Source organism: Microcebus murinus, chromosome 18 (assembly GCF_040939455.1).
Source record: "Microcebus murinus isolate Inina chromosome 18, M.murinus_Inina_mat1.0, whole genome shotgun sequence".
In the NCBI taxonomy this organism is placed as follows: Eukaryota; Metazoa; Chordata; class Mammalia; order Primates; family Cheirogaleidae; genus Microcebus; species Microcebus murinus.
Window position 1 is genome coordinate 38837557 of NC_134121.1, and position 18549 is coordinate 38856105.

General features: G+C 45.8%; 1 protein-coding gene across 3 annotated transcripts in view; it reads left to right on the plus strand.

Moving 5' to 3' along the window:
• Positions 1 to 16526: 16526 nt before the first annotated feature.
• The window catches only part of FAM117A (family with sequence similarity 117 member A), a 43333-nt gene continuing 41310 nt past the window's right edge, over positions 16527 to 18549 (plus strand). Inside the window, exon 1 of one of the 3 annotated variants that reach the window (XM_012789720.2) lies at positions 16527 to 16829. In XM_012789720.2, the coding sequence (XP_012645174.1) occupies positions 16634 to 16829 (196 nt within the window). In that variant the 5' untranslated portion in view covers positions 16527 to 16633. The remainder of the gene's footprint in view (positions 16830 to 18549) is intronic. The other 2 variants (XM_012789719.2, XM_075994483.1) reach the window with 2 other exon arrangements.

Here is an 18549-nt window from a genome sequence, read left to right on the forward strand (position 1 = left end):
TATATTGCCTTCCAGTTTTCTCCACATGGATACATTTTATGTTCACTTTATTTATTTAGAGACAGAGTCTCACTCTGTTGCCCTGAGTAGAGTGCTGTGTCATCAGCCTAGCTCACAGCAACCTCAGACTTCTGCTCAAGCAATCCTCCTGCCTCAGCCTCCTGAGTAGCTGGGACTACAGGTGCATGCCATGATGCCTGGCTAATTTTACTATTTTTAGTAGAGATGGGGTCTCGCTCTTGCTCAGGCTGGTCTTGAACTCCTGAGCTCAAGTGATCCTCCTGCCTCAGCCTCCCAGAGTGCTAGGATTATAGGCATGAACCACCCGCACCCAACCCACATTTTTTAATTTTTAAAATTTTTTTGTATTTGTTTATTTTTTAGAGACAGAGTCTCACTCTTTTGCTCAGGCTGGGCTCAAGTGATCCTTCCACCTCCGCCTCCCAAGTAGCTGGAACTACAAGCACAGATGACAACACCTAGATTTTTTTTTTTGGTAGAGATGGGGTCTCACTTGTTGCCCAGGCTGGTCTCAAATTCCTGGCCTCAATCTATCCTCCTGCCTTTGCCTATGTGCACATTTTAATATAGATGCACTCATTGTTTACATGAAATTTTGTATTTTATATACTCAATATTTTCCCTGTTTCTCTATAGTCTTCATAGCTGTATTGCAAATGTGCTCTCATTCCCAGTTGTGGGTTTACTGAAACTCTTTTGTGTCAGATAATACTGCAGTGAGTGTGTGCATGTATTTATAGCTCTCTCCTGTTTTTATTTCTGCCTCTAGTATATTGCTTTATTTCTTTCCCCAAAGACTTGCACAAATATATACAGCATCACCATCAGCATGAGGGTACCACTTTAAGACATTGTTCCCAAAACTAAGTGTTGCCACTTTTTAAAATCTTGCAATTTTAATAAAAATGAAAACAGCACTTCAATGTGCTTTTGATTTAATTTCTAGTGAGGATGTACTTCAGTCTTTCATGTGTTTATTTAGTAGTTTTATTTCCTCTTCTGTGAAATCCTAGTCATTACTAATTTCTCCACTGGGTTTTCAATGATTTCCCTTTAAATTTCAAAGAAAGAGAGATAGATTGGTGCTTTATCAGTTATAGACCAGTGTTATTAGGAAGGCAGAACGGCCGGCCGGGCGCTGTGGCTCACGCCTGTAATCCTAGCTCTTGGGAGGCCGAGGCGGGCGGATTGCTCAAGGTCAGGAGTTCAAAACCAGCCTGAGCAAGAGCGAGACCCCGTCTCTACTATAAATAGAAAGAAATTAATTGGCCAACTGATATATATATATATAAAAAAATTAGCCGGGCATGGTGGCACATGCCTGTAGTCCCAGCTACTCGGGAGGCTGAGGCAGAAGGATCACTCAAGCCCAGGAGTTTGAGGTTGCTGTGAGCTAGGCTGACGCCACGGCACTCACTCTAGCCTGGACAACAAAAGTGAGACTCTGTCTCAAAAAAAAAAAAAAAAAAAGGAAGGCAGAACGTTTGCTTTGTAATTATTTCTTTAGTATTTTTTCTTCACCTCCCCCTGGCGTCCCAATTACATCTAGTAGTGAACTCTGTCAAGTACACGTGCTATTGAGAAAGAGTAAAATTGTAAACAGAATGTGGCGTAGACAAAAGCAGTGAGGAGGCAGGTTATGTCTTATCCCAGCAAGTGTTAAGGGACCACTTTAATAGCCATAATCACTCTTACCCACTATAAGAACCTTGAAAATGGTTCTATAGACACTGTTTTCCTGGTGACTGGGAGAAACCAAAATGTTTCCCAAACCAATCAACCTCAGGAGGATGAAAAATGACCCTGCATTCTGCCATCTGTAAAATGTGGCTCTTTTTGTTTGTTGGGAGATGCTTTCCCAGGAATAGGGGCCAGGAATGGGTCCCTCTGAGTCATTTACACATGCTTACCCAATCTCCCTTGTGACTAACTGTACCCAAATGTGAATCAACTAGCCAGTGTGAGGGATGCAAGCCGCAACTAGGAAAAACATTTTCTCTATTTAAGGCAAACCAGCCCGTGTGTGGTTCAGACCCACAACTTTAAACTTCTTAGTCTTGTTCTAACCAACTGAGGTTACTGACCCAATCCAATCTCAGGGATTAAGGATGATTTTCTTGCTAGTCTGGAAATTACAGGATGAAGAGTGGGCATCTGGTCATTTTATTACATACCTAGCCTTGCCAGCAGATGTCACTACACCAAACTACATTCTCCAAATATATGACTGGGAGGAAAGGAAGGGCTTCAGAGAGGCCAAGTCCAACCATTACGACCCTTCTCTCCCATGGCTTCCATTAATATCTCTGGAAAACGGTCAAGGATATGTATATATACATGGTTCCCAACAGTACTGAGGCCTAACTCAGCAGGTCAAGACCCAAGACTCTGGGCAGAGTCAGAGTTCTTATCCAGGGACCTTCTCCAGACTGGGTGGGGAGCACAGCTGCTACAGGAAGGGTGGCAGGGCAAGCAGACCATTTAAATGGGGGGTACACATGATAGAGTTATCTAGCAACAAGAGCCATAGTCTTGGAGCTGTTCCAAACATCACTGCAATGCCGATACCTTAGGCAAAGCACTCCACCCACCCTCCACCCTACTCCTCTGTCTACACTGGCAGGGGCAAGCCCTCTCCTGAGGGTTCTAGGCTGGTACTGATCTATGAATTTGGGGCCTTCCCAGTGCCAGCCAGGCATAGCCACACCTTGCCAGGGCACTGGGAAAGTTCCTGGCAGTTTAGACCATCCTTACCATTTTCCTTTAAGACAGTTATGAACAAGATAAGTAATCTGGGAAAAAGAGCCATTGTTGGTTCTTCTGTACCTATCCATGGTGGGATAAAGACCAAATTCCTTATCTGGCCTGCAGTGTCCTATGTGGTCTGTCCTCTGGCTAACTCTGCAGGCCCATCCCATTCAACTCTGCCTCATTCTCAGTGCTGCGGCCTCATTGGCATTCCTGTAATTCCTTGGGAGTGCACTGGTTCCTTCTACCTCAGGACCTTTGTACGTATTCTATTCTGCCTGGAATGTTCTTCCCCCATACTCTTCTTCACCTATTTCCACTAATCTTTCAGATATCAGCTCAAATGTTGTTTCCTCAGGAAACCCTTCCCTCAAGTCTCCGGACTAGACTAGATCAGAGCCCCCACTGCCACACTCTTACAGCACCTTGTACTTTTCTTCATAGCACTTCTCTCAGTTTGTAATTAGACATTTATGTGTGTGATATTTGGATTCTTTACCTTGTATCTTCCCAACACATACGCCAGAATGTAGGTTCCATGAGAGCAGTGTCCATTTTACTTACCATTGCATTCTCACACTTAGGAGAGTGCATGGCACTTAAGCATTCAATAACCATTGCATGTATGAATGAATGGCAAGTGGATAAATGAAGAAGCTAGAAAATATAGTGCTACTCTTATACACATTTATATACTATTTGCATATGAAATATAATGTCACTCTACCTGCTAAGGAAGAACGTGTCAGAGTCCAGAGAAAGTCATTTAAATTGATCTAACTGGAGATTGCCAGATGAAGCAAAATTAAGAAGATTGTGAAAAGATGGAGGCTGAGGTTATGATCCACATATATGAAACTATAAAGATGATAAGTGCAGATTTGTTTACAAAATCCCAAAGGTCATCACTAAGGAAAATCTTTTGAAAACTAGACTGTAGATTCCTTGGAGAAGGGACTGTGTGTTACTTATTTGTGTTATCTCCAAAACCTAGCACAATGCCTGGCACATAGTAGGGGCTCAAGAAATGTGTTTTGAACTATTTTGTTGTTAAAGTTTAGAGGGAGACTTGGGTTGAGGGATAAATAAGCTAGCATGCAATTATTCACTTGCGAAACCCCAGAGCAAAAAAAAGAAAAGCATGAATAGGGTCAAGAAGGGAGGATTCCTTTACATGTATAGACAATAGCTACACAATGGACTGTTTCAGGGACATTAGGGCCATTCAAGACCCATCCCTTGACCTTTTGAGATCATCCTCATGAAGGGCAATTACCATGCGCTCTCACAAAATGCACCTTCTTTCCATTGGTAGGGACCATAATCTAACCCATGTAAGTCATTGCTCTCACCCTCCCCCAGTGCCTCAGTGTTATCTCCTTCAAGGCCCTCCAAACTCTTGGGTACAGGCCCTGTTGGTCCCTTGGGCATATTCTACTCTGTTTCCTACCAGAGAAGGAAAATCCCAGAAGGTGCTGCCCTGCAATCAGAAGTAAAAATGGCTGCATCTCTCAGGGCAACCAGTGTCTGGGCCTGGTATTCCTGAGCCCACAGCAGGGAGGCCATTAGCCCAGTCCCAAGAATCCCTGCAACCAGCATCCCTGGCATTTAGCCTTCCATCCCTGGCACTTAACCCCCTGGCCCCGTAAGAAGGGACATTTCACATAGTTTTTCTTGGAGCCATGGAGGGTTCAAAAGAATTCTTGTACATTAAAAAAATAAATCCTCCAAAAACAGCTATTGAGCTGCTTGACCTCACTTATTTCTTCCCTCTCCCAGCAGTGTGGTGCTCAAAGAAAAGGTTGAGGATTTGGACGTGTGTCCATTAGCCTCAGGCCAGCCAGTTTCACTGTTCTCATACGAGGTAGTACCAGAGTCTCAGGCTCCAGGAGGGGTGAAGGCTGCATGCTGTCCCCAAGCTGGGTATGGAGCATAGACATCAAGGAAATAGATGCCTTGACTCTTGTCCGTGGTGTGCTGATGCTTCATGGAAACCAGCCTTGGGGCTTCCCCTTTTGGCCTTGCCACCCCTCCCCTTCCAACTGCCTATAAATCACTGAGTATTAAATACTGTCTGGAGGACTGTGCTCCCCCACCCCTTCTCTGAGGCTCCCTGCCAGGCAGAAGGCTGCAAACTAAGCAGGGAGAAAAGAGAGAATGGGCAGCAGGCAGGGGTGCCCATCATTTATCAACCAAACACAGCGGTCAGTCACTCTTCCCAACAGTATTCTGGCAGACAGGGCAGGCGACACAGCCAGTGTTTTCTGGCAAAGGAGAGCACAGTACTGCAAGAGTTCCCCTTATTTGTCTGCCCCACCCCAGAAGTGGGGAGCCAGAGTCAAGGGGTGAGTCCTTTTCTCTTTTGGTTTTTGGTGATTTCAGAATTCAGACACACTTCCGGTCCTGGACAGATTTGTACATCCTCTTCCACTCTCTTCCGCCAAGTCTCCCCCAGGTCTTCCTCTTGCAGCCTCCCTTTTGACCCCACCGAGGGCTTTCTCACTTTCCCTGGCACTCTGCTGGAGTTTCTTAGGAGTCCTGGCTCCCTTACTCTGGCAGGCTTTCTGAAAGGGCAGCCCCACCCCACCCCTCTTCCTCCTCCTTTGATCCTTCTTTGGTTTCTCTTTCAGGGAAACCCCACTCCCCATCTTCCTCTCCTCCCACAGGTAGGAAGCTTAGGGAAAGGAATGGCTTTCGTTGCAGGCTAGTCCATTGAAGACAGAGACATGATAGTAATGCTTTCACAGAGAAGCTCAACTCCCACACCAGGAGCAGCTAGAACCCGCCAGACTTACCTCCATAATTTCCTAGCAATACTACAAAAATCAAAGTTCTAGAGAGTTTAGGGCTAGGAAAGGTGAAAGAAAAGCTGGGGAATGGGCCTGACTGGTCTGGCCTGTATTTCTAACTTGTCTAGATCTGGGTCCCTCTGATCTTGTCCACTGAGCCTCCCCAGTATTGGTTATGCACTGCATCTTTGAAAGCAGTTGACCTGTCACTTCTAGCTATATAACTATCAACATGTTTCCTAACCTCTCTGAGCCTCAGTTTTCTCACCCATGAAATGGGGATAGTTATACTAATTGCATAGGGTAATCATGAGGATTAAATGAGACTGTGTGTGCAAGTTGCTTAGCCCATAGTAAGCTCCCAATAATTGGAAGCTTTCTTCTATGCTGTGTAGCAGGGGCACGTGTCCTGTAGCATCATGGTTATGTCACTTCCCTGAGCCCTGATGTTACTGTCTCCACAGGTGGCAGGCTTCTTGGGCATTGTGAGGAATATAGACCCATCACTGTTTCAGAAATCCCAGGGTTGCTAATTGAGAGAAGAATTCAGAATTGGGTGTATAGGGCCAAGAAATTGACAGGATTGGTATCTAAACCCTGACTTGACATTCTGGGCAAACACCCAGGAGGCCAGAGAACTGGATGGAGCTTTTGGGTGGGACTTCCAGGGAAGGTGCCAACTTGTGTGATATTATCAAAATGGCAAGGAAGAAGCAAGGCCAAGCTGCTTCCTACCCCAGCAGAATACAGGCTACTTTATAGACTATTAAGCCTTTGCCAAAGTTGAATGGAAGCAAGGGTCACGGAGGCCACTGGTGGAATGTACTGGAACATTCCAGGCTTTTCCACTGCACAACACAACTCCTCGAGGCATGGAGCCATCAGGGGCTTCCAAAATTGGGTTCAAGGTCCTCACCCTCCACCATGCACAGCAGGAGAAACCACCTGCTTGGAAAGGAGCACTGTTCCAAGTGCCACCAAGTTACTAAGTGGGAGAAGTGTCAATCGGCCCTTGGGGATTTTTTCATTAGATAGAGAGACTTGGCTGCCAAAGCCATTTTGTTGAGCCAGAGCCATCTTGTGGAATAGATATGTTAGGTACAGGAAATCCACAGGAGAAACCAGGAATAGACACCTAATTCAGTCAGGACTGAAGAGCTAGGCGGGCTGTAAGTGGGCTTTATTCTTTCAGTCAGATGCAGATTTACAATGACACTAATTAAACTTAGAGCCCCTTCCTTGCACAGACCCCTTCCAAGGCCCTGTACCTAATTCTATGTTTATAATTTTTTTACTCTTTTACTTAAAGAGGAACCCCAAAAATGATTGGGGAAAAATAAAAAAAGAAACATGAGATCTCACAAAACCTGGGGCCTTCCCTACTTTCAGTCTGTAGGGCTTTTATCCTCAACTTTCAGGAGTGAATCAGCAATATTAGTTTGAGAAACAGTCAAATACTTACTCAACATTGACTCAACATTGCTGGGAGCAGTGGCTTGCACTAGTTGCTGACAAGAAATACCAGAGCTAATGGGTGCCTTTGCTCAGAGTTGGGGAGAAAGGACACACATACGTAAAATGACTTGGGAGAAATTATAAAGCTACCTATAAAGCTAGTACAAAATCATAGGCTACAAACAGAACACCCAATCCCTGAAAGAATCAGTGGCTGTTGAGGTCGGTTGAGGAATGTTTGGGGGAAGTAGATCTAATTGGAAGTTAAAGCAAATGGTGGTAAAAAAGTTGGAGTTGCAGGGCAGGGGGGAAATCTCATTTATAGTAGAGACGGGGTCTGACTCTTGCTCAGGCTGGTTTTTTTTTTTTTTTTGAGACAGAGTCTCACTTTGTTGCCCAGGCTAGAGTGAGTGCGTGGCGTCAGCCTGGCTCACAGCAACCTCAATCTCCAGGGCTCAGCGATCCTACTGCCTCAGCCTCCCGAGTAGCTGGGACTACAGGCATGCGCCACCATGCCCGGCTAATTTTTTGTATATATATTTTTAGTTGGTCAATTAATTTATTTCTATTTTTGGTAGAGTCGGGGTCTCGCTCAGGCTGGTTTCAAACTCCTGACCTTGAGCAATCCGCCCGCCTCGGCCTCCCAAAGTGCTAGGATTACAGGCGTGAGCCACCACGCCTGGCCTCAGGCTGGTTTGGAACTCCTGACCTTAAGCAATCCTCCTGCCTCGGCCTCCCAGAGTGCTAGGATTACAGGCGTGAGCCACCACGCCCGGCCTCAGGCTGGTTTTGAACTCCTGACCTTGAGCAATCCTCCTGCCTGGGCCTCCCAGAGTGCTAGGATTACAGGCATGAGCCACCATGCCTGGCCACAAAAGCCCTTTATAAATAATATTTTTGGCTCTGAAAATAAGCTTTGGAGCCTATGCCCTAGGTCTAAAGAAATCAGACTATAGACCAACTTTCAAACCACTCATCCCTTCTATAACAGAATTGGGTTTTGGTGATATTTGGTTTTTTGTGTTTTTTTTTTTTTCCGAGACAGAGTCTCACTCTTTTGCCCGGGCTAGAGTGCTGTGGTGTCAGCCTAGCTTACAGCAACCTGAAACTCTTGGGCTCAAGCTATCCTCCACCTCAGCCTCCCGAGTAGCTGGGACTACAGGCATGCGCCACCATGCCTGGCTAATTTTTTTTTGTATATATATTTTTTAGCTGTCCAGCTAATTTCTTTCTATTTTCTAGTAGAGATGGGGTCTCGCTCTTGCTCAGGCTGGTCTCGAGCTTCTGAGCTCAAATGATCTGCCTGCCTCAGCCTCCCAGAGTGCTAGGATTACAGGCATGAGCCACCAAGCCAGGCCAGTTTTGATGATAATTCGATACCTGGTGTGGTGCATGGTGTGAGGGGAAGGGAGAGGGATTGGATGTGGAACCAGATGGATAATGTCAGAGCTACGGTAGTGTATTTGTCCAAGGGCAATTGTATTTTTGAGGCAGACTTGAAGAAGGAAAGTGAGAACAACAGTGCAGAAGAAAATAATCTAAAGGGGAAAACAAAATAAATAAGTTTTTTGGTTTGTACACAGCCTCCTGGGAATGTACTTAACCAATATCTACTCTCCAAAGACTTTCATCTCTTGGGGAGGGGGTACCTGGGAAAGTCAGATGTGGGGGATACAAAATGTTCCCACTAAAGCACTGCTCTAGAAACCAGCTGGTTCCCCAAGGTACCCATAATCACATGACACAGTAGAACTAGAGTATATTTTAATTCATTTTCAGTGAAACACTATCTGCATGGTGGTCACTGTGCTACGTGTTGTGGGATGATGCCTAAGTCACACATGTTCTCCTTAGTAAGCTGCTATATTCTAGTGGAGGAGGACATTTTTGAAAATGAGAAATGACAGCCAGGGTATTCCATAGTCTGAAGAGCCATATCTTCTGTCTCTCACAGTGACCCTTTAGGGGTATCATGGGGACAGATACATTTGTTTCCTGGGACATTCCCCTAAAAAGATTAGCAGAATGTCCCACACAGCACTGAGCTCTCATCCATAAACTTATCTAAATCCCTCTGTTTTGGGAAATAGCTTGCTTGATTGAGGTATAATTTACAAACCATAAAATTTACCTATTGTACATATATAATTCTCTGATTTTTAAATTAAATTTATAGAATTGCACAACCATCACCACATTCCAGTTTAGGAACATTTCCATCACCTCAAAACATTCCATCGTGCCTGTTTGCCAGGTAACCCCTGCTCCCACTCCCCAGCCCTAGGAAACTGCTTTCTGTCTCTATAAATTTGCCTTTTCTGGACATTTCTTATAAAGGAATCATATGATATGTAGTCTTTTGAGGCTGACTAGTGTAGCATATGTCATTGTTTGTTTCTTTTTATTGCTGAATAGTATTCCATCCAAATTCTTTTAGAGGTTATTTAGGCAACACTGAACAGGATGCAGAAGGCCTGTCTCTGATTTGCTGAGTGGTCTCTGGCAAGTCTTGCCCTTGTCTGGACATCTGTTTCCCGATCTGTGTAACATGAGGTGGCTGAATTATATAGAGTCTCCAATGTGTCTTCCAATTCTTTTTTTTTTTTTTTAATCTACTTTGTACTTTTCATAGAATGCTACTAGGTCCAATATTCTAGAATTTTAATGTCTCTGATCCCGCATTTACCCTTTATCTGTTTGAAAATTTCCACGATACTCTTTATTGTTAAGGTTGAGGAGTCTTCATTTTTATTTTATTTTGTGTTATTTCATTATTTATTTTTTTGAGACAGAGTCTTACTCTGTTGCCCCAAGTAGAATGCCGTGGTGTCAGCCTAGCTCATAGAAACCTCAAACGCCTGTGCTCAATCCTTCTGCCTCAGCCACCCTAGTAGCTGGGACTACAGGCATGTGCCACCACACCTTGCTAATTTTTCTATTTTTTATTTTTTTTTTTTTTTTTGAGACAGAGTCTCGCTTTGTTGCCCAGGCTAGAGTGAGTGCCATGGCGTCAGCCTAGCTCACAGCAACCTCAAACTCCTGGGCTCCAGTGATCCTTCTGCCTCAGCCTCCCGAGTAGCTGGGACTACAGGCATGCGCCACTGTGCCCGGCTAATTTTTTTTATATATATATCAGTTGGCCAATTAATTTCTTTCTATTTATAGTAGAGACGGGGTCTCGCTCTTGCTCAGGCTGGTTTCGAACTCCTGACCTTTGAGCAATCCGCCCGCCTCGGCCTCCCAAGAGCTAGGATTACAGGCGTGAGCCACAGCGCCCGGCCTAATTTTTCTATTTTTAATAGAGGTGGGGACTCACTCTTGCTCAGGCTGGTCTCAAATTCCTGAGCTCAGGTGATCCTCTTGCCTTGGCCTCCCAGAGTGCTAGGAATACAGGTGCCTGGCCCGAACTCTTCATTTTTAAAAGGCTGTGGTTTAGCAAGGAAATTAGTGCCTCACTGAGCACAGAAGGAGCATAAGGTGATGAATGTATTCCAGTCTGAATGAAGAAGGAACGAATGAGAGAATTAAGAAGACAGAATGTAGTGGGCCATAGCAAGGGACAAAATTTGTCAGGGAAAGCACTGAAGGTCAAAATCCAGGCCATCTGGTTACCCTGGGAGTAAGAGGGAAGGGATACAGGCAGATAGAGGCACCAGAGTGGGAAGAGGGGCTGAGGGATGGGACCCCCCGCCCCACTCTGTTCCCATAACCTCATTGATTCCGTCCACCCTCCTTCCCAATTCCTCTCAGCCTGCTTTGCTCCTTCAGCTCTGACCCCATTTCCTTAGGATCTTGTTCCCTGAGGAGCCAGGCCTGACATTTCAGACAGAGGCTGAGTAAAGGAGGTAGGTCGGAAAGAGACACTGTGTATCTGCGTCATCTTATTTTCTGTTTTACTATATTGGAACTTGAGGGGGGGAGGGGTGGCAAAGACTTAGAGTTTACTAGGAAGTTCAGAGATAGTCCTCCAGGCACCAAGGAATATCAAGACCTTTAGTCTCTGCTGAATAATTGCTATTGGGTATCATATTTTGTTTTTAGAGATGGGGTCTCACTCTGTCACCCAGGATGGAGTGCAGTGGTGTGATCATAACTCACTGCAGCCTTGATCTCCTGGACTTCAGCGATCCTCCTGCCTCAGTCTCCCCAGTAGCTAGGATTACCCACCTGCCACCATGGCCAGCTAATTAAAAAAAATTTTGTTTTCTTTTAGAAATGGGGACTTGATATGTTGCCCAGCCTGGTCACTGGTCTCCAACTCTCCTGGCCTCAAGTGATCCTCCCACCTTAGCCTCCTGAGTCACTGGGATTACAGGTGTGAGGCAGGTGTCATGTTTTGGAGGGTAAAAGTGGTGATTTGGAATTCCTATTCTTGTTGGTTATTGCGACATGAATGGATGCACATGGTGGCATTCACAGTGGCCTGATGGAGGGCCAGAGAGTGCCTTCAGAACTGGAAAGTTCCTCTTGGCTGTGACAACCTGAGCCTTCTCCTGAGTCAGTAGCCACCAGGATAGAGCTTCCGTGCTGATCCTCTGGTCTGCCAAAATTCCCCACAGCCTTTTGTCCTTGGCAGTCTGTCAAACTCCTGCAGCTTTTAAGACCCCAAGCTTTATAGGGACTGCTTGGGGAATGACCATACCATTGATTCACACCTGTAGGAAAAATAACTTCAATTCCTTTTTTTCTTTTTTTTTTTTTTTGAGACAGAGTCTTGCTTTGTTGCCCAGGTTAGAGTGAGTCCCATGGAGTCAGCCTAGCTCACAACAACCTCAAACTCCTGGGCTCAAACAATCCTACTGCCTCAGCCTCCCGAGTAGCTGGGACTACAGGCATGTGCCACCATGCCCAACTAATTTTTTCTATATATATTAGTATGGCCAATTAATTTCTTTCTATTTATAGTAGAGATGAGGTCTCGCTCTTGCTCAGGCTGGTTTCAAACTCCTGACCTCGAGCAGTCCGCCCGCCTCGGCCTCCCAGAATGCTAGGATTACAGGTGTGAGCCACTGCGCCCAGCCAACTTCAATTTCTTGAGTGCTCATTTATGTGACAGATGTGGCCATCCCAAGAGTGTGCTGGGATCAAAAGTCTAAGCATTTGCTGTTGGAACTCCATAAGGCAAATACGTCTCCTATAGGTGAAAAATAATTTACTAACATACTTGGTATATGTAATCCTCCACTTTTGATGTTTTTGGGTGCCTTCCTCCAACCCAGAGTCCCTGAAAGCAGGAACCAGGTCATGTTTCTCAACTGAAATAGCATCTAGCCCAGTGCTATTTCTGTATACATGCTTCAAGGCCTGCTGGGCTGTGAATTTAAGGTAGAGACCATGTCTCTGGACATTATTGTGATTCCTTAATGCCTAGCTCAGTGTCTGGCACATAATAGTCACTTCAATAAATTTGTGATGGGTGAATTCATTAATGGCAATATTGATAAGGATGACAGTGGGGACTGTGACAAAGGTTTTCTCACAAGCTGCCCTGTGATGTAAGGAATCTGCCTTAGCAGTACACAGCCTCCCCAAAGCTATGACTTCTTCATTGGAGGAAACAGGGGATGATCTCCAGATGAAGTCCTTCTCCTCCCACCATGTGCTTGCCAGGAGAAGCTATCAGTGATAGCGAAGGGAATAAGAGACAGCTGGCTGGGCATGATACCTAGTTAGGAGAAGAACGAGTTCTATGCGTGTCTGCTTCTCACTCCTCCAGCTGGGATCAACTTTACTGTCTTTTGCCAGCAACTTATCAGGAAAGACCATGACTTTATGGACTCAGAAGATCCATTTCTTCAGCTGTGTCACCTCCACTAGCTCTTTTTCTACTGTACACGTCCTAACTTTCTGGTACCTTGGCTTTGGAATAAAGTTTAAACCTTGTATCTTTGTTTGTTTGTTTAAGACAGAGTCTCACTTTGTTGCCCAGGCTAGAGTGAGTGCTGTGGCGTCAGCCTAGCTCACAGCAACCTCAATCTCCTGTGCTCAAGCAGTCCTACTGCCTCAGCCTCCCGAGTAGCTGGGACTACAGGCATGTGCCACCATGCCCGGATAATTTTTTTGTATATATATTTTTAGTTGGTTGATTAATTTCTTTCTATTTTTGGTAGAGACAGGGCCTGGCTCAGGCTGGTTTTGAACTCCGGACCTCTAGTGATCTGCCTGTCTCGGCCTCCCAGAGTGCTAGGATTATAGGCGTGAGCCACCGCGCCCCGCCTAAACCTTGTGTCTTTGGAACCACACACATTACTCTCCTTTCTCTGAGAGAAGAAAGCATATGTACAATATATCATTTTATCTTTTGAACAAGTCTGTGAGGTTGATGGAGCAGGAATGATTCTGACACAGAGGGGAAATCAGTTGCCCAAAGTGTTTTGAGAGTCTTCATCTCAGGGCTTTCCCTCTAACACACGTTATATCACTTAACCAATAAAAACCACTCATCTCCTAAGACTGAGAATTTACATGTTGAAGGGTCCTAAAATAGTGTAAGTTGTCAGGCAAGAACTCATTTCAAAAGACCAACTAGCTCATGCTTTTGCTGTCAGGCAGGGCCCATGGTCTAGAATTTGAGTGTTGGTTGAGAAAGTACTTGAGTCTGGAGTCAGAAGACCTGGGATGTAAGTCCTGGGTCCACCAATTACTAACTGGATGCTCTTGGGCAAGTCATCTAGCCTCTGTGACTTAACCTCCTGAAAAATGAGAACAGTAATATCTGCATTTTCCACCTTACATGCCTATTGTGAGAATTAAATGAAATGATGTGAGTGAAAGCAATAAAGCTTTCTAAACAAATGTTAATTTTAACATTTTGGTCAGATTTGCATCTTTAGAGATTCTCTCTTTTTTTTTTTTTGAGAAGAGTCTGGCTCTGTTGCCTAGACTAGAATGCTATGGCATCAGCCTAGCTCATGGCAACCTCTAACTCCTGGACTCAAGCAATCCTCCTGCCTCAATCTCCCCAGTAGCTGGGATTACAGGCACATGCCACCACTCCTGGCTAATTTTTCTATTTTTAGTAGAGATGGGGGTCTCACTTTTGCTCAGGCTGGTCTCGAACTCCTGAGCTTAAGGGCTCCTCTCACTTAAGCCTCCCAGCGTGCTAGGACTACAGGTGTGAGCCACTGTGCCCAGCCACTTTGGAGATTCTTTATAGAAGATATAAATAGTAATCTTTCTGTGTTCTTAAGGAAGTTTTACAAGCATAGAGATTAGGAGCTCAGCTCTGGAGTCAGGCTGCCTGAGTAACCTTGGGCATGTTACTTCTCTCTCAAGCCTCAATGAAGAGGAGATAATACCCATTTCACAAGTGTGATCTTGAATATTAAATGAGATAATGTATGCACTGTGCTTAACATGTACCTGACATGGAGAAAGTAATTCAAAGAATGTTAGTTGCTACCATTACTGATTTTATTAATGGCGATATGAAGCAATATGATGTGATAGAGATCTGAACTACGAATAAAAGGACTCACCCTTTGAACCTCAGTTTCCCTACCTGCACCACAGTAAGAATCCATGTTTTTCCTCTTTCAGATTGTCATGAGAATTTTTTTTTTTTTTTTTTTTTTTTTGAGACAGTCTCACTCTGTTGCCTGGGCTAGAGTGCTATGGAATTAGCATAGCTCATAGCAACCTCACATTCCTAGGCTCAAGCAATTCTTCTGCCTCAGCCTCCTGAGTAGCTGGGACTACAGGCATGTGCCACCATGCCCGGCTAATTTTTTCTATATATATTTAGTTGTTCAATTAATTTCTTTCTATTTTTATTAGAGATGGGGGTCTCACTCTTGCTCAGGCTGGTTTCGAACTCCTGACCTTGAGTGATCTTCCCACCTCGGCCTCCCAGAGTGCTAGGATTACAGGCATGAGCCACCATGCCTGACCATGAGGATTTTTTTAAGTATATGAAGACTGAACTAGTTGAAATTAAAGAACAATATATATGCAATATTTTTTTTCAATTAATTTGAGTTTATAAAGACTGACTTTTTCTTCATTCCTCTCTGCCTTTAATTAGGTTGTTCTCTTTGCGGAAAAGAAGTACAGCGTTTCTTTAATCAATAAAAAAATGTTCAAATGTCAGATCTTGAAGTAAATCCTTCAAACTCACAACAGTACTTTCTTTGCAAAGAAAACTTTCCTTGAGTATGTTCCATTGCCTCAATTCATTCAGTGTATGTAGGCTAATTTTAATATTCAACCAACTCTAGAATTTCTACTTTGGGTATTATCTGCTTTCAATATTTAATCCCAGAATGACCTCTCCTTGCCTTGCAGTGTGCTCCCAGATTACCTCCTTTTCTCTGATTAGCTAGTATGGCTTCAGGGAATATCTTCCTTTTAACATTAAACTGGGCAAAAACAGAAATAGTAAGATAAATCTGTAGCAAGATCAAAAATAGAATTCATAGCTAAATATAAATCTGGAGGGAATTATCTAATTATTTGGATGGCCCCTTACCGCAGGCAATCCAGGGTTGATTGACGTTTGCTTTTTCCACATATAGAACAAAATCGTTAGCAAATACCAAGAGTAATATTTTTTTTCTTTTGAAGAGTAGAAATTTTTAGTAGTACCTTAATTTCTTTCCCAAATGCCTTTCTCTATATTATGGTATGTGATTTTCACAACTACGTGCATTCTCTTTGGGGACCATCCAGTCTCATTTTGACTTGTAGGTCAGAAAGCATTGAACTGGGAAGACCAGGATTTGCTAATGGAGTCACTGTGCAAACTCGGGCAAGTTTCTCAGCCACTTTGTTCCTTCCACTCTGCTGAGCTAGACTCGAATGGACGACTCTGAAGGGAAATTCCCCGCGCCTTTTCAGAGTCCCAATTTAATTTACAGGCTAGCAGCTGTTTTGTTAAGGTTGGATCAACACCAAGTAGGGACTTGGAAACGTGGAGAAAGACAAATGTGGGTGTCACATGAGGCAAGGTAGCCATTAAGTGCACAAATATAATGCAAATTGCATGCAAATGACATGCAAACTTAGCATTAATTTGTAGGATCTTAGTTTGGAGCTTGCAAGCAGCACTGAGATCCTGTGAGGATTTAAAACTAATGTTTTTAGGTTAAACTAAATGTAATGTTTTTTGAAGTTATCCCTTTCTCCATACTGCTGAGATTCAACTTCTTGAAGTTTGACACTCCTCTCTACCCCCGTCCCCCATAATGATTTCACTAATGTTTGATTCCAACCTACAACCAGCACCGCCCCTAGTTCGGGCTGACGTCACGTGACATATTTGCATACTACCTGGGACTGGGTGTGACGCTCCCCTTTTCTGCATCTTATCATTGGTGGTGCTGGAGAACCAGCCCTCTTCCGGACGAACCAATCAGCGGCCCTTGGGACGTAGGAAAGCAGAAGGGGGCGTTATGAGGGTGGGATCTTGACTTGGATCGCTAGGCGTGCTGACCAATCATCCTCAGGGAAGGGAAGAGTAAGCCGCGGATTGGTTGGGGGGGAGGTCTGGGTCTCCGTAGGCCAATGACAGTTCTGGGCTGAGGGGCCGGTCTCCGCCCCGTAGGGCAGATAAGCAGCGGCAGCGGGGGTTGGGGGGCCGTGTGGTGCTAGCTGTGGGGCCGAGGCGGGTAGTCGGGCGGGCGATGGCGGGGGCCGCAGCAGGCGGCAGAGGCGGAGGTTCCTGGGGGCCAGGGCGCGGAGGGGCCGGGGGGCTCCGGCGGGGCTGCTCTCCTCCAGCCACCGCCGGCTCCCCCCGAGCTGGGCTGCAGCCGCTCAGGGCCACGGTCCCCTTCCAGCTGCAGCAGCCGCACCAGCGCCGGGACGGGGGTGGCCGCGCAGGTGAGCTGGGCCTGGAGCGGGTGCCGGGGGCGGAGCCGTTGGGGGAGGGGGGGCGCGTGACGGGGGGAGGGGGACTGCAAAAAGTGTGAGGGGAAAGTGGATGGGGGCGAGGGATGAGAAAGGGGTCGCTCAAAGTCTGCTAGGGCGGTGGGAGCGAGACGAGGAGCCGCGAACGTCGGGTGCACCGTCGGGACAGAGAGTGCAGGGAGTCGGGGCCCGGAGGTGAGGGGAGGGACCTGGCAGATGGAGGCTGGCTTTGGGGGCGTAACCAAAAAGTGGGCAGAGGTGTCGTGTGGGGGTGAGTGGTAGATGCAGGGGGTGGGAGCGAGGTGTGAGAAGGAGTGGCGCGTGGTGGGGGCGCCCTGCGCGGAGGGCTGGCTCTGGGAGCGAGGAGCCGGTGGGCGCTGGACGCCTGCACCGGAGGGGGAGGGGCATGGAGGAGAGCCCCGTGGAGCCATGTGTTACTTCTCCAGCTTGAGTTTGGCCCCAGCATCCCTCTCTGCAGCTCGGGAGTTCCATTCACCACTTCACGTGCGCTTCCCTTTATGCCACCTCCTGGAGCTGATTTCATCTCAGCCCGTTGGAATAAGTTAGTTTAACGGCTTTTGCCGCGGTGCAAACGCTACGTTCCCGATTCCCTACATTCTTCTCCGTGTGGCCCAGAAGTTGTATGTTCCCAGATCATTGACCTGCTTAATATGGCTGTCTCATTCCAACCATTGCGTGTGTGTATAGGACCTGGGCAGTTTGCCCCCTGCCTTTCCCTCCTCCCCCACCAAGGCTGTTTTATCCTGTGCATTGCCAGCCAACGTGGCAGTGAGGGTGAGGGCTACAATCGAGTACACTGTGGCAAACACCCCACTTTCTGAACAGCACTCGAACGGTTTTTTAATAACAGCTTGATGTGGTGGGTGTGGGGAAACCAGGGAGGAGCAAGCCTAACCTTGCTTTCACACACTCAAAGCTGTGACGGATCCCACAAATGCAAGTACTTAGGAACGGAAAAGGAACCTACTTGCATGAGGAGGCTGGCAATAAGTTGAAAGTGAGGCTTGCATTTGATTCACACCAGATGTGAAAAGATCACTGAACACTTCCACAGCCGGAGTCTCTCCCAAATGTACAAAAGTCATGGTCCCTGCCATCTTAATGGTTAGTGACATTCTCTAAACTGGAGTCCCTTGAGCTTTTGGTGATTACTAAACTTAGTTGCTGCACGTCCACCTCTTGCTGCTACAGTGCTACTATAGGTTCTTGCTTGGTAGAAATGGGATTAAGAGGGTCTCTGAGGTAGAAAACCCCCAAGTCTATCTGGACATCACTGTATATGTTAGCCTCACATCTTGGAACGCAGAAACTTGGTCAAATCTGGCAGCAAGATGGTGACCAAGTAGTCAAAGTATGTGTAGAATCTAGTGGTGTAGAATAAGACAATGCCCAAACTCATGCCTATCATGAGGTATAAAACAAACCACAAGGCTACAAACCTGTTGGTTTTGTTTGGGCTCCCTTGGAACCCAGAGAAGTTAGCAGAACAACAAGCACCAGAACCTTAGTTACTTTCAGTAGAGATCAACAGAAAGCCTGCCTGTGTAGTAGCAAGAAATTGATCAGTAGTCATTAAGAGCAATTATTTGGGGTCTACTATAGAACTAATATTAGAAGGACAAACACTGGTAGATGCTGTGGAAGTGGGGAATGTGGCCTGCTCCTTTTATAG